Genomic DNA, 15,825 nt, shown 5'->3' on the forward strand with positions numbered 1-15,825 from the left:
TTGACACATGTTGAAACAGGCAGAAGAGTGGTGTAAACAAGCAGCATTGGAATCCCAATTAATTCTTAGAATAAGCAGTGACAAGCAAGAATGGTGTAAGCAAGCAGTATTAGAATCCCAAACAATTTTCAGAATTAGCAGAAAAACAATGAGTCATGAGAACTGCTGCAAGCTCAGGGAAAGCAGCACTCTTCATGGATGCAAATAGGATGCCAGTATTTCAGCACAACTTCAATTAGCTTGCTTCCTCACTTTCTGAAAAGAACTTGTAAATGTCTCAAACATCTTTTTAACATGTGACCAGTAACTTGATAAGCATTCCTAGATGCTTTACTACTGCTGATATACATGGGAAAAGACCAGATTTTCCAACATAGCTGCTCATTGCAATCTAATGCCTAGAAAACACACACTTCTGACACTCAAATTTATAATGTTTACTGCAAATGAATACAAATTCTTGCTTGCACAAAAGCTCCTTGGACTGCGAGAAAGTTTCGTGGTCTAAGTTAGGAAAAAAACAAAAAGGTGCCCAACTGATCCCCATCTTTGATAACACTTCATACAGAAATTGGAAGACTTTAATGTGGACAGATAGAAACCTGCCTTCCTACTTAAAAAAAAAAAAAGGTATATTTAAGGAAAGTTTATTTCCCATTTCCCATTAAAAGATATTAATCTTAAGTGATGCCATATTACTTTATTTACTCTGTAAAAGAACCTGCTTACCATGAATCCCTTCATAGTTCTGTAATATGGATCCAATAGAAGGCTTGCTACAGAGCAAACCTGGGCTGTCCTATCCCAGCCATCAGAGCAGTGAACAAGCACACTCACACCTTCCTCAGCCACAGCCTAAGGACACAGAAAAAGTCAGAAATTTCACAAGCAGGGAGGAAGACAACGGTAAGAGGAGAACAGTGAGATAGTGCCATAGAGTATTAATATGGGAACTGGGAAACTTGGTTAATTTTTTATTCTGCGACAGAATTCTTGAATAATGTTGCGTGTTATTCCTTTTATTTGAAAAGTCTTAATTCATCCCATCCTGTGCAACATGATGGTGGAGCATCACCTGTTTAAGTCCCACTATAGGAGGATGTGGGATTTGTTTCAATTAAATACATCAATCTGTCAGAGCGGACAAGTACCTACAGCAGATTCAGATGGAGGTAAACCTCTAACTCACATACCAGTAACAGAATCACCATACTTAAAATATGGCTCTTAATTTCTCATCTTGATGGTAATGTCAATAAGGGCAATTTTTGCTTCCAATGCCAGCACTAGCCTGGATGTTATTACGGTACACTGCATTGCACTGATGACATACTGCAAAGATTTGTGGGGAAACCTGTGGTAGTGGTAAACTTCCATATCTAATAAGCAAGATTTTATCAGTATCTTTAATGTAAAAACTGGTGAGAGAGGATCCCATTTTATACATAAACACATAAAGAAGAGATGATACTAAGTTCTCCAGTCTGGTGTTGCATTATTTTTAGAACTTGAGGGTTGGTTGTTGGGGTTTTTTTTAGTTCTAAAGGTTTTGGCCTTTGTCATTTCTAAAGAGAACTAAATTTAGGAAGTAGAAAATAAAATAGGTTAGGAAAGACACTGCTTAGAAAAATAAACATTCAAGTTAAGTTTGGGCTTAATAGGGAATGAGGAATAATAATAAATTTTCTATGTTTATCTCAAGAGACAAGTTAATTCTACTAAAATAGAAGCCCTGTGGGCAGAGGACCAAGAACTAAGAACTGGGAACTGTACAAATAAGAATGGTTCAAAATGCATGTCCGAGGAGGCACAAGGCTAACAAGCTTATCAATAAAGGATAGCATTTTTTGACAGAATTTTAAGACTAGCCACTGGGGAAAAGTTGGCAAAGCTAATGTAAAAGACCTGATTTCTATTAGCTAATGAAAGGTAGTAGAGCAAGAGAAACAAGCAGTTAGTGAGGAGGGAAATCCATGAAGTTTTATCTATATGGTTGTACGTAGCATATCATACAGTTGTATCATACAGTTGTATGTAGCACATCATGTGAATAAAATGCCCTATAAGAAATTGTAATAGTAATCTCAAAAATAGCAGTAAAAGACAGAGCACAAGGAAGGAAGCAATAAAATTAAAGCTGCTCTTGGTAAATGACAAATATCTGCATTACTTTGGGTGGGATTAGGAGAAATAATTTCTTATTAAGCCAACAACTGTTTTCTGGAATATTTCTCAATTATATGAGAGTAGAAACTGCTAGAGAGTTTGGCCATGGCAATACACAGGAATTGGTCCAGGAGGTGAATTTAGCTGGTTGCCTGATAACTCAGAGGGGATAACACATTAGTTAATTTTATATAATACCAGAAACCTTCAACAAAGATAATGTCCAGAAACCAGTGGAGGAGGCAGGGGAAATAGGGAAAGGAACTGCAACAATCACTGCTGGGGAGTAAAGTAAAGACATTCAAATGCCTGGCATAACAAGTTAAGGGCTAGTAGAGGCTTTAGTACAAAGGGACACAAGCTTTTTTTATCATATTAGCAAAAGGTCCACACAACAGCATCTAAGAAACATCTCTCCTCATACATGATGCATTGCAAAATGGGCTATTTTCAGGTATAACATCACTGAAGAGATAAAAGAAGTTACCCACAAGCAGCGAATTTGGTCCTCACTTTCTGTGTCTGGTTACTGCAAGTTCTGATCTCATTTTACACACTTTACCTTTGCAATAAAAATGCCAGCATCCATAATGGCTTTGATATGCTTCAGCCAGCCAGAATTTTCTAGGCCCCATAGGAAGTCGCTCATTGAAGGTGATTTCAGCTCACAAACTGCAAAATAAGCTACATTTTAAACGTACAGTAATTAGAATCCCTTAAGCCTCACTGATTGTTCAGCCTCAGAATTATCTCTTCTTCAGATATCCCGTGTAAAACATGCATCTTTTCAAAAGAATAACTACTTCACAGTCAAACCTCACAACTGAAAAAGCACATATATTTAAGAAACAGGGCTTGGTCAAATTTCACCCAGTATGTTGATTTAAGTTAACAAGAGAAACCGTCATAAAGTCTATTGCAAACAGTTTACCAAATGCATCCTTCTGTGAAGCACAGATTTTCCAAAATTGTGTTGGGAGTGAAGTTTTCAAACTCCTGGGAGGGGCTTGTGTATTTAATAATGAGGGCTTGGAAACAGAAAGCACATGATTTCTACTGGCAGACAGGCAGACAGCCACTGCCTTCTACTCCCAGCATCACCACAGATGATGGTGGTTGAAATAAAGCAATTCACTCTACACTTCTCCATCCCAGAATGAAAGCTTACTAAAGCTTCACTTAGAGTCAGAAAGTATTCCGATGGTGAGGACAAGCCACAATTCATCAAGGAAAATGTTTTCCTGAAAACCTTCCAAATTCTATGCCATGTTCGAAGGAAAAAATTATAGTCTCTCAGTTTTTACTTTAAGTTTAGGTTTGGCTGTATCCAAGTGTCTAATTTTTAATATTAGAGAGTTTGAGGCATTAGAAGAAAAAAAGAGCAATCAGAATCTAAATCAAATACCTCAGCCCAGCAGCAAACAAATACTCAATGAAATTTGTTGCAGTCTGTTTTCAACAGTGAGATACTAAATTCACCCCATAAATAGACTATACCTTTCTTTTGATCCATGTAGGGTCATATTGTTTTTTAAGGAAAAAATATTAGCTGGTGAAATTCATTTTCAGAATACAGTGAAAAATGTCATTGGTTTTACCACATTAATGTATGATCTGTCAATAACTAATGTCTTAGTAGGTCTCTTGTGGTTCAGAAATCTTAAAAGGCTCGGTTATTTATGGCCACTGGGATTTTCCTTCGTTGTAATTGAAATTTAATTTTATAAGCCAAAGTCAGATTTTATACCATATCTGGGCTATTGGACTGTCCTAACTCCATTTAATTAAAAAATAAAATGGCCTAATGTATCCATACAAAGTCTTACAATGTTTATATGTAAGGCCTTTTCCAGATGGTATTTTAAAAATAATTTTTGGAAGATATTTATAAAGATGCAGAGATAGCAGCGCTGAAAGCAAACAGCTTTTCATATGATTAATGCTGCTGTGCAGATGGAAGCATGACCACTTAGTGGCTGAATTCTGGCTGAAGCTGCTGTTTGTTTACAAAAGCCCAAGGTAAGGCTGAAACAGTGCTTTGCTCCTTCCCACTGCCCAATTAGAGTCAATATTTACTGACCACTTCACTGAGCAAAGTTCAGACTGTCCTAAAGGCATACACTGTATATTTCACATGATTTTGGCAACAGATCTGGACCTTCAATAGGGTTTGATTATGAATTCAATTATGAGGCTTATCCTAAGGGGAAAAGGCATTTCCATCTCAGAAGAAAAGGTACCAAAATCTTTGAGAAATAAGGCCTGGTGCATCCATGGTGTAGGCACAAGAAAATCAAGAGCCCTTAGGCAGAGCTCTGAGACATCCAGTGGTGTGCCCATTTCACAGGAGGACAGGAGGAAACAGGACACATGGAGGAAACAGGACACTTAGGAGAAAAGCAAATGTTTTGAGCATACAGCTCATTTGAAAATAGATGCTAAGAATTTATGCTCCTCAAGCAGCCTGAAGTGTTAAATGCATTAGAAATTATCTTTTTACATGTAAGTTTTGGCCATGGACCAGTCTCATGAACTTTTGGCTCAAAAAATATACACAGTACTGCCCCATGCAGCCAGGCTGATTGTTTACTATTTTATCTTTGATGGTCTTCATGTGAACAAATAAAGGGACTTGTTCATTGACCCAGCCTCTCTCCTAGCCAAACAAGACTTCCTAGTGAACTAAAAAACCTTCTATTTTCCTACCTGAGACCCTTAGACCAAGGAATTAAGTAAAAATATGTCATGAAGAGACTGACCGTTTTACCTGCATCACATTTTAATGCTGGTTTTCATAAAATGTTCTTATTTTAAACTAGAGCACAGCTTTTCTGTCATGAAAAATTTAAACCCTTCTTAGATCTCCAATTTACATTTGCATACAGTTGATGGGAGACAGATGAAGAATAAAAGAGCATGGACAGAGCATCAAGTCAAGAATAGCTAAATCAGGCTGATCTAGGAGGTGATGGTTGTTGATGATGTACATGAAAGAAATACTGAGACACTGGAGTGAGCACTATTTACAATTTGCTTGTTAAAAATCAACAAGCCATTGAGGGTCAAGGATGGCTTATTTATCCTTACTCTTTTCCCAGATGACCTCTAAACAGTCATGCACTCCAAATATGAAACAGAAGAACAGATGTGCTGGTTTACATACTGCTAAGCAATTATTATTAATTTGGATGAGATTATGAAGGTGCTGAATGGTTATGCCCATTGACTGTGAATTTCACGAATAGCCCTGATGTGTCATGTTCTATACAGAGCATGAATAAGCATCTATTAAAATTCACAGTCTAAAATGCATGACTGCCTTCTACACATGCAAAATCAAACCATAGTTTTTCTAAGCTTTAAAATAAAAATCCTGTATTTTCCACTAGCCTCAAAGTCAGCTGTAAGTAATTTTCCTCATTTTACCATTGAAGTGTAAATTTCAAAAAAAAAAGATATAGTAGCAGTAAGGTGCATTGAAGTCAAATGAATTTTGTCACTTAAGTAATTTGGATTTCAGCCATGAAACAAAATGTTTGTACAATTAGGAAATCACCACTAGTTGCCATGATGCTCCATTGCCCAACCCAGTAGCAGCTGCATGCAGCTGCAACAGGCAAAGATTTCTTTTCATACCTGTTTTCACTGCTGCCGATTTCAGAGCAGTTACCCTGATTTGTGTGACAGAAGGATCAATTCTTTCCTCTAGTTTCCAATGAAAAAGAGCATTACCTTCAAGCATTTTCTGCAAACTATTTCTCATGACATGGATGTTCTCAATGCCTATGAATTGAAACTTGATGTTGGAGTAGTTGTCCTCATTTTCATATCCCTTCCCTGCTGCTCTGTTTGCCATTGCATTGAGCTGAAAAACATATGGAAAACTGGATGAAAACCAGTAGCAATTTCTTTTGAAAACAAAGCTTGTGGTCTACAGCAATAAATCAGAGTGATTTAAGTCAGGCAAGCATTTATCACAATGTCAACACAACAGGTTGTGAATCAGAGATCTGTTTCCAGGCTATTGCAGGGTGCTGGGTTGCTGAGTCTCTGATATCCCGATTTCACAGCTTTTGAGTGAACTTCTTTAGTGAGGTTAAACACAAAAACATAGCTTAGGTAAGGTTCCTCTGCAAGAGCATGAAAGTTTTAATTTGGTTTTAAAAGCCTATTTTGATTTTATATTAGAGCAGCATCGTGTTTACTAGCAGAATACACCCAGCAGGTGGCAGTGTCTCATCTGCCATGCCACTGTTTCATAGCATGTGCACACTAATGTTGCCGAAGTTACTGTGTTTTACTACTCAGATCATCCAAAAGTTGATAGATGCTTGGAATAATGAAGAGAGAGTTGGAGTAGTTTTTTCCTCATTTTGTAATATCTTGTCTTGACTTGTGCAAGACCACAAATTATTTGAATTGACAAAATTACCACAGATATGTTCATTGGTAATGTGGTGCTATCAAATAAGTTGCTGTGCTTCAGCAAAAAATACATTCAGCTGGAAGCTGAAGTTTTGTCTTTAAATCTGTTACTTGTTTCCTGACATGGAAAAGTCACAAAACAGTTCTTTAATTCAGTTCTCTGCATCATAAAATTAAGGGTGTTTTAATGCTTATTCCCCCCTGCCCCACCCCCCTTTTGAGATCCTTGGGTGGAAAAGAAAAGCTCCTTATGCCAAATTTTGATTTGGGCTGACAACTCATGCTGATAGAAATGAAGTAAGTACTTTCACTTCATTACCCCATCTACTTTTTCAAATTTCCTATAGCAAGATGTCACTGTGCAATAGAAAGAAATTGTCTTTTTGCATTAAGTCCCTGCTTCTATGAAATCCATGATGTAAGGCTGGGGAGCCTTTGAACTTCCCAAGAAATATGAAGGCTCCAGGAGTGACAAAGCAGTCCAAATGGCAGGACCTCCATGCCTCCAAGCACAACTAACAGCTTCTGCCCAGGAAAGATTTAAGAAATAAGTAACAAAGGATATTGCACATCCAAACTGGAGGGCACTAACAAAGCTTTCGGAAAGACTTCACGAGGCTTCAATTCTACTCAGTGACTCATCTTCATTTCAGTGAGAGACAATGCTCATGAAAAAAATCGAAACAAAGTATCTTTTAGGCATTGCCTAAGGGACAAGAGGCTATGGTGATAACTCCATTTCCAGTTTATTTCCCAATATCGCAGGCAGTACTATTGATTTGCTGCTTCTGTGGTCACTTCTGAAACTCACAATAATATACTTCACTACTTGACTAATGGCATCATGGAATACACAAGAATGTCTCTTTTTCTGACCTCTTCCACCCCAAACACATATATGCCTGATATTCTGTTTTAATTTGGTGCCACTGCCAACTTTCCTCCAACCAAGATGAATAAGCCTAGCTTTTTTACATCATATGTCAAAATAGGTTTCCAAGGACCAAACTTGACATCTTAACTTTCAGAGGAAACAGCTAAGAAGTTACATTTGTGGACCACCATTAGGAATTGAAACATTGCATGAATTTCATGATACAACAGAAGAAACCACACTCTAAGATAGGAACTTAAGCATAACACTAGCATTTTTGATTTATTTAAATCTTGAGTAAAACTTCTTTTAACTTGTAGTATGCAGTTCAGGAAAAAGTGCAGGCAAAAACAACCATGCTTGTCTATCAACCAGTAGTCTGCTGATGCTTTGACTATCAATGAACAATAAAAAAAAAAGATACAGCCTGTGAGCAGCATGTCAATTAAGGACAGAATCCTCAGTGTGACTTGATAGAAAGATATAAATTATCTGCTGAATCCTAATCTTTCTCTTTTGAAGTAGACATCAGCGTTCTTTAACAACCAAATGAAGCAATCTCTCTCTGCAATAGCCTTATAGTTTCAGGAAGAAAGATCTGTACACATGTAGATGCCAGCCAGCAGACCCCTGAAATCCTAAAGAAAAAACAGCTATCCTCTAACTGACCTAATCTCAGTACATAAATACTATTAACTGTTCTGCAGCAGAGTAATTTTATCACAGAAATCCTTTCTTAAAGAAAATCGAAATAGCCCTCTTTAAAAGTAAATAATATAAGGTTAAATTTGCAGGGCTTTCTGACACTCATTTATTTTAATACTATCAGTTGCCAAACTTTGCAGCTGCCACAATATTTACTAACAGTTTTCCACATCATCTACCAAAATTCCATCGGTTGCTCTTAAAGTAGTTGTTGTGAAGTTCTCTAAATGGTGCCTGTCCTCGATTAATCTCAGTGATATGAGGATACACCTCTAAAGGTAACAGACCCCACTTGCAAGATTTCCTGGCATTTTCTTTAATTTGGAGAATAACCAAGTTGTGTCTTTTTATAAAGAGTAATATAACTAATGTGTTTTAGCTATAAACAGTAAGTTTGTATGAGCTTCTTCTGGAATCACATAGAGGAAAGACAGTGGCCTAAGTAAAGTTCTGCATTTGGTCATCCTGGTATATTTAAATGAAGTGGAAACAAACTTTCTTGTATGGCCAAATCTTTTGTTTTGAAGATTACCAAGTGCAATGAGGGACAGCATATGAAGAGCACTTGGGAATGTTCAGCTGAAGGACCCACCAATACTAACAATCTTTGCAAGGAACTGGTTCTGATGAGAAAAGAAGAAAATAGTTTTTGGCCTCCTACAGCAATGGGAACCTTGCACCGGACTCCATATCTTAGCTTTACATTTGCTAAGGTTCCTCGAGAAATGCCAAGAACCTCTTCCACTGATACCTCTCCCTTCTATGCTCTAGATTTATAAATGCATCAGCAGGTGCAAAATTGAAACAAGGCTGTATTTGGCACCTGGGATCACAGCAGCTTCAGTAGATCAGTCCATTTTTTGCAACACAGAGCGAAGTAGGAACCTGGTATACAAATTTCTTTACATCAAAACCTTTTTTACAGAAAAGTTCAGTGAAAAGAAATAGTCTTCACCTCCTGACTGGCTCTTGAGGAAGCCAGCATTGCTGGAAATATGCTGGCATTCCTAGCTAAGCAAGCCAATTCCACTCTCTCCACAGTCTCCAAAAGTACAGGCTTTTTTCACTGCACACAGAAGGTGTCTCAAAGTAATTTATCAGAAACGTTTACAGGAAGGGACCTTTCTGTTAATATATTGTAAAACATTATTAATAGCCAAGTCAGTAAGTCATTAGCAATAAATCCCATCAGTCAAAGACTGCCTTAAATGGGGAAGAGTACCAATATCATCAGACAGGAAACAAGCTGTAACTATTATTACATCTAGAAAACTGTTTAAACGTTATTTAGGCAGCTGGGTCTGTACTTCATATCTAAAGTCTGTTCTGAACACAACGGTATACCAATCCTTTCCTAGTGATTATCACTATCCACTTGCTTCAGGACCACCAGTAAGGTGGTACCATCCTTGTTTTCCAAATAAAAAAGATGGAACTGAAGGTGAAATCAGTCCCGATTACAGTCCTCTGTGTGACTTAGGTCAATGAGACAGACCAAGGTCCTGATCTTCTGGCTTCTGCCTCCATTACAGTTGTGAGCACTCAGCACCTTTCCTCCAGTCCCCACGTCTGCAGGCAGCCACCAGCCACGTAGGTTCCTTTTTTCTGCTCCAGCTCTGCCACGGTTGCCCTTCCTCATTCCATTCTTCATGTTTCTCAGCTTTACCCACCTCACCTTTTCAGGGTCTGTCTCCTGATCTCAGGATACTGAAACAGCTTTCTTGTTCCTTTTCCTCAAACCTTTGCTCTCATTTTTCCTTTTCCCATGCTATAACTCATCCTACATCTATGAGGGATTTTATGAAGATTTGCCCTGTTAGTCTCTTCTTCAGGTGCTTTGGTCACTTCAACAGGGAAGTTGCTCATAGTGTAAGAAAGAACATATCCCTGCTCCCACCTCCAGATAATGAAGTCTATATAATCTTCATCACCTTGAGCTGTTTGCTAGCATGATAACTTGGACAAAATGTTTTTTTAGCTTCTAACCTCTTCTGGATTGTTACTGAGTTTCTATGCTTCTGCACAGTGTAATTTTTCTAAAGCTTTTATCTTGGCCAGAGATTTTCAGTCAGTTACAGAGATATGGCATCTGAGATTACTATTTACCAAATTTCAAATTCTCTCAAAACCACAAAATTGTTGGAGATACTCAAGAAGTCTCCTCCATTCTTGTAACTTTGGTAACTGGTCTTTCCTTTGTCTTTATGCACAGGTCATTGACATTTTCCCACTTGAAAGAGAAAACATGCATGGAAAATTTTAGTATAAGCAGGCAGAGGTTTGCAACATTATGAACAACTGTAAAAACATTTTATAATGCGAATTAGATTTGCTAGTCTCATCAGAAATATAGTTACAGATAGCTCCTATGTGTGTGTAAATATTTACAACTAGAAGTTATTACTTTTCTGTATCTTAACATTTTGCTAAGAACAAAAAGAGAAAAGCTCAGTGTAAAGGAAAAAATTTCCCTAAAGATAACAATGCTGGCAAGGTTCCTAGCTAAGATTCCCCTGATAAACCCTGATCAATCTGTGGAGGTTACACAGTCTTGCTGTATGCAAGAAATCTAATACACTTACTTTGGGCCGAGTGTCAACAACGTATATGAAATCACTTCCTGGATTTGCTTTTCTAATGGCCTGGAGCATCTGTTCGTCCTCAAGGCACCGAGCACTAAAGCCAGATAAAGGCTGGCTGCTTCTACATATGGAGGCCTGCAGAGAAACAGACAAACAAAAAACCCCAACATTATTATTATTAAGTAGAAATTATTTAGCATCCAGAAGCATTTACAAAACCATTTGTTTGCACCGATGTACAGTTACATGAGAAGGGCAGAAGGTAAAATTAATTACATAATAAATACATTATTTTTAAAAAGGCAAGGAAATATTAAACAATACAACACCTTTGGCCCAAGTCTAGTCTTGAATCCAAGTTTTAGAGCTATTTTAAATATAGTATTTACCTAATGTGGAATAACTCCTGAAAGATGATATCTTGAGGATGAGTACAGAATTGCAATTACAAGAACACAGATATAACATAAAGAATAGGTTCTTTTGCACTGTCACTCATACCAGGTATGATACTGGTTACACCCAGCTTACACCGGTGCCTGCTTTACTAAACAGCCTGACACCAGGAGTCAAGGAAACAAAAACATGTAACATGCAGCCAGATCACTGATGGTCATATATTTTTAGCACTGTCTCTGGAGAAAGACTTTACTGCATAAGAAGTGGGTCAGGCAGCCTGACTCCTGGAGTACATTTATTAATCATGGCTATTGAAGGAGGCAAGAGAGCTTCTCCACAGACCCCTCAGGATCAGACGTCCAGATGAAACCAGGAAGGAAGGAACTAAATGTGAAATAGGTGAGCAGGGAGGCTTTTATTTTTGCTAGGCAGAGGACAGCTAGATTTGTAGAAGGCAAGGAGCTAATATATGCACTTTCTAAGCACTGAACACAAGCATGAACAGAATCTGCCTGCTGAAGGTCCCATGCAGACTGCCCTACAGATTATTTATTACTGTGAGAAAGGACATGCTTTTCTTCAGTCACGTCTTTGAACTGTCAGTAGTTAGTAAGTAAAATACGGATCTTTAAGGTAGAAACCCTGAATTGTGTGAGAGCCTGTTCCTACTTTTGCAAACAGGTTATTAGTTATACAGTCTTGCCTCCTGATCAGCGCAAATTCCAGCAATTTAATACATGCTTATACCTCTTTTGTCAGGACAAAAGAGCTATGGGAAAGTTCTGGATATGAAGGACTGAACGAGTGGTACCTGTCTCTTTCTGCACGCAGCACACCTCTTCCTAACCTGCTGTGAGCATCATAAATCTTTTCCCTCCCCTGTCCATTACTCTATTAGCTGGCAACTCATGGCAACCTCCAAACTCACAAGGAGGTATTTCCTTCAACATTGCTTTCCCCAGCTCTTTGAACCATGAAGGATGCATGAGTAAACACAATACTTCAGATCCTGTAGTTTGAACCTTAACCTGGACTCCAAATATAACAGGGAAAACATTCAGGCTGAAACCATGAAACTCATCCAATCACTATATATTGGAATCTAGCTGACCCCTGAGACCTTTTCTTTCACTGAGACTTGGAAATGTCCAAGTGTTTTGAATCCTAGATATCTATATTTGGACCTAGTTGATTATGCAAAGGGATTAACTCTGAAAAATTTGGCCTTCATGAAATGTTAAAAAAATTATGCAATTTATGCAGAGATTGTATTTACTATTCAAATCTTCCTATCCTCCACTTTTGTTGTAAATTCATAGATCTTTAGGGAAGCAATATTCTGATAAAATGCAGGGTAAGGAAGGAGTGAAAATAACGTCTTAACCCTTCTTTCTGAAGCTTAAACTATGATAGGGGCCAAAAGATTTCTGTGGAGATTGTAACTTATGATTTGTGCTTGTTACATTCTACCTCTCATCCTGCCTGGTAAAAGCTACAGGTGCTCTGTAATCTCAGAGTAGCTCTGTCTCTTGGGAGGTCCTGCCTGTCCCCCAGCACTACAAAAGACCTCTCAATGCAGTTGCCAGTCTGGGACTGAAACTGGAGTCACATAGATCCTCTGACAGCACAAAAGGGACACCATTAGCCTAACTGGTAATGATAGTTGAGCTAAGCCAATCTCTAAGGGGCTGGAACACAAATGTAAAAACACCCAGTCCATGGGATCCTTCAGTCCTTTACCTCAGCTGCCAGAAAAAAGAAATGCAAACAGGTCACGGTCGGGGTTTTTTCCAAAAGGTTACAGACAAGTGAGGCAGTTCCTTGCTTACCCTGAGAATATGTGTTATGAATCAGAGAAGATGGCACTCCTCACTCTTGCAGACAAGGAGAGACTCTTCAACAAACACACAACATGCTGCTCAGCCAACACTTGATAGCTCTTTCATCCATCTTTTTTGAGTCTCTTCACAGATGTTTTCTTGAAAAGCTACTCCTGATTCTCTAATTGCTGCAAGTATAGTTTTTAACCTCCTCAACTCAGTCTGCAGCTACGAGATCCAAAATTGCTCTGTTCTCCTCCCAATCACCTGTTAAGCTGCCTGCTACTTCACTCTTCTGCCACCCAAGTTTCAGGGCCTCTTGCACTACTCCACTTTCTTATGATACGGAGATCACTTTTTTTTGTGTGTGATGCAGCTGGATTTAAATGATTGCATTAAATACCTATTAATGCCTATTAATGAACTAACCACACTAACCAGGCTACAGTAATCATTTTAAAAAATTAAATAATCACAGATTCTTGTAAAACCTTACTAGAAGAATTATAAAACCAAGGCCAAAATAAGCAAACACTTCAAAGCTTCAAATTCGCACTTACATTGTTATCCTTGCAGTAGTAGGAAAGAGCTGGGAAACGCCTTCGGCTCCGAAATTTAGAACTCCCCACTATGATGTGTGCAGTTGCAGATTTTGGTACATACACTTCTGTAGGATAGGAGTCACAGACCTGTGAAAGGAAACTGCTTATTTGGTCTACAAAGTACAAGTAACATTAGCCATCTCCACAGCAAAAACAAAATACCAAGGAACTCAAATCTTGGGAAATGTTCCATCATTATGTATATGCATCACTGACATTTCTCAAAACATTATTTTGAAGCTGGAAAGTATTAATCATAACTTACAGATGGAAAACTGAAGGAGAAGGGTTGAAGGGCTGTATTTCCAAATGTTGATTCATACCTTGTTGAGAACATACAGGTTTAACATACATTCATACCAGAAAACATCTATCATTATGTACAGTAAGGTTGTATTTACAACTGCAGTTTTCTCTGTAGCACAATTTGGGAGTAAGGATGGGAGTGGGTGAAGTTCTCAAACACCCTTTTATAATGGGAGACGACTATAGAGCCAAATTTTCCAGCAAATCTGATAATAATAATAAAAAAATAAGGATAAAATAGGGACTTGGAGAAAAGAAATTAAACCATGTGAAATGAGGATACCAAAAGGCAAGCAGCCCTGACAATGCCTATCACTTCTGAGAGGAACCCTATGAGCCTGCAAAAAAAGCCCAGAAATCCCTCTGGAGACAAGCAGGACCACGCATGGGGCCCTAGTTTAACTTCCTTGTCCTGGTACTGCCTGTAACATTCTGACTGGGGTCAAAAGGATATTCAGTATCTCCCTGTGACTTTCTGAGATGACTAAAGGAATTAGAATGCCCAGGAAAAAATTATTTTCTGAGACAGAGATATGTAATGAAGGAGAAAGGAAAGTTATGGCTTGCGGTTACAGATGCTGCTGTGGTGAACTGGATTTTATTCATGATGCCATTTTCCCTACACTTTATCTTAGAAGAGGCCAAACATTTTTTTCCACTTCTTTTAACAAAACAAATGCTGACAGCACATTTAGTCTTCTCTGAGAACTTCACAGATCTTCCTTAACATGGACGTGCTCCAGCAACAGAGCCAATGTAGTGCATGGACAAACTTCCTTCAAAAATCCCTTGGTTATTATTTCTCACAATTAATTAACATTCTAGGGTCTTCAGTTGTACAAGACTGAATGAGGCAGGACAGCAGGCAGCTAGGAAGATATATGACCTACTAGATGACTGTGAAAACACTCAATCACACAGGATTCAAAAGGAGTGTGGGAATAGCCAGTGAGGAAAAAAATATTATTAAGTTCACTATTTTGAGCAATTTTTTTTTCATAAAATGACTGTGTAGTAATTTTATATAGCCCTACATGTCAGGAAAAATCTTATTCAGACACATAACATTAGGAATGATTTAAACTTCTTCCAGGCAGCCAAACTCTAACATTTAAAACACTGTTTTCTGTGCTTCAATTTCACATCTGTTAAATAAAGACATATCCTTTCTCTCATTCTCTATGTGGCATTTTATGTGAAAGAACTGCACCTTGTGACATGTGTGTACAGCACTCAGCACAAAGGGATCCTGCAACTAAGCACCATGGTAGTCCACAGTCAGGCTGCTGATTTGTTTTACAGACAGCCTCTGTAACAGAAAAATCACAACGACTCACTCCGTAGTCTCTGTTTACATCACAAATCTGCCAATAGTTGTTTGGAACACCCATCCGATTATATTCTTCATTGAGGTCCATAAGCTTCCAGCCTTGTTCTCGCTCTTCTTTATCTAATTTTGGATTGAATGAGAAGCAATACAGCTCTTCATATTTCACTGGGAAAAAAATAAGCAAACAAACAAAAACAGTAAACTGCTTCAGATTTCTTATCCAGAAATCACACTTTAAAAGCAGAACTTGGTGTTGGCCTTGATGCAGTTTCTTTTAAAGCAGTATGCTTTGTTTTACAAAAGCACATGTCCTGGTTTATATCTACTGTCAAGTTAACTTTGAAAGTATTGTGCTCTTTTGATATTTGTATATGTTGAAATAGAAGTGCTACTACAAATATACCGTTCTGCTAAACTTCAGTAGAATTGTGAAGGCCTCCCCCAGCACAGACAAAATGTCAGTGATATGCTTTCATCCAAAGAAAACTGCAGTCAGTGCCAGAGTAAGCACTTGATCTGGAAAAGAATTTACTGTCTACTAGTTCAGAATTCCCTTTATTAACGTAACATCTATCCTGTGGCAAAGACATAAGATGTGAACAATGGACTATGCAGC

The 15,825-nt window shown here is 38.1% G+C and overlaps 1 protein-coding gene across 2 annotated transcripts in view; it reads right to left on the minus strand.

Annotated features, from left to right (window-relative positions):
- MTMR7 (myotubularin related protein 7) overlaps positions 1-15,825 on the minus strand; it is a 44,056-nt gene that overhangs the window by 10,161 nt on the left and 18,070 nt on the right. Inside the window, exons 4-9 of one of the 2 annotated variants that reach the window (XM_032686882.1) lie at positions 15,217-15,374; positions 13,532-13,660; positions 10,753-10,887; positions 5,899-6,031; positions 2,729-2,838; positions 730-855 (exon numbers count right to left, since the gene is read on the minus strand). In XM_032686882.1, coding sequence (XP_032542773.1) covers positions 730-855; positions 2,729-2,838; positions 5,899-6,031; positions 10,753-10,887; positions 13,532-13,660; positions 15,217-15,374 — 791 coding nt within the window. Of the gene's footprint in view, positions 1-729; positions 856-2,728; positions 2,851-5,898; positions 6,032-10,752; positions 10,888-13,531; positions 13,661-15,216; positions 15,375-15,825 lie in introns of both variants that reach the window. The other variant, XM_032686881.1, reaches the window with a different exon arrangement.

This window comes from Chiroxiphia lanceolata, chromosome 4, assembly GCF_009829145.1.
Source record: "Chiroxiphia lanceolata isolate bChiLan1 chromosome 4, bChiLan1.pri, whole genome shotgun sequence".
Classification (NCBI taxonomy): Eukaryota; Metazoa; Chordata; class Aves; order Passeriformes; family Pipridae; genus Chiroxiphia; species Chiroxiphia lanceolata.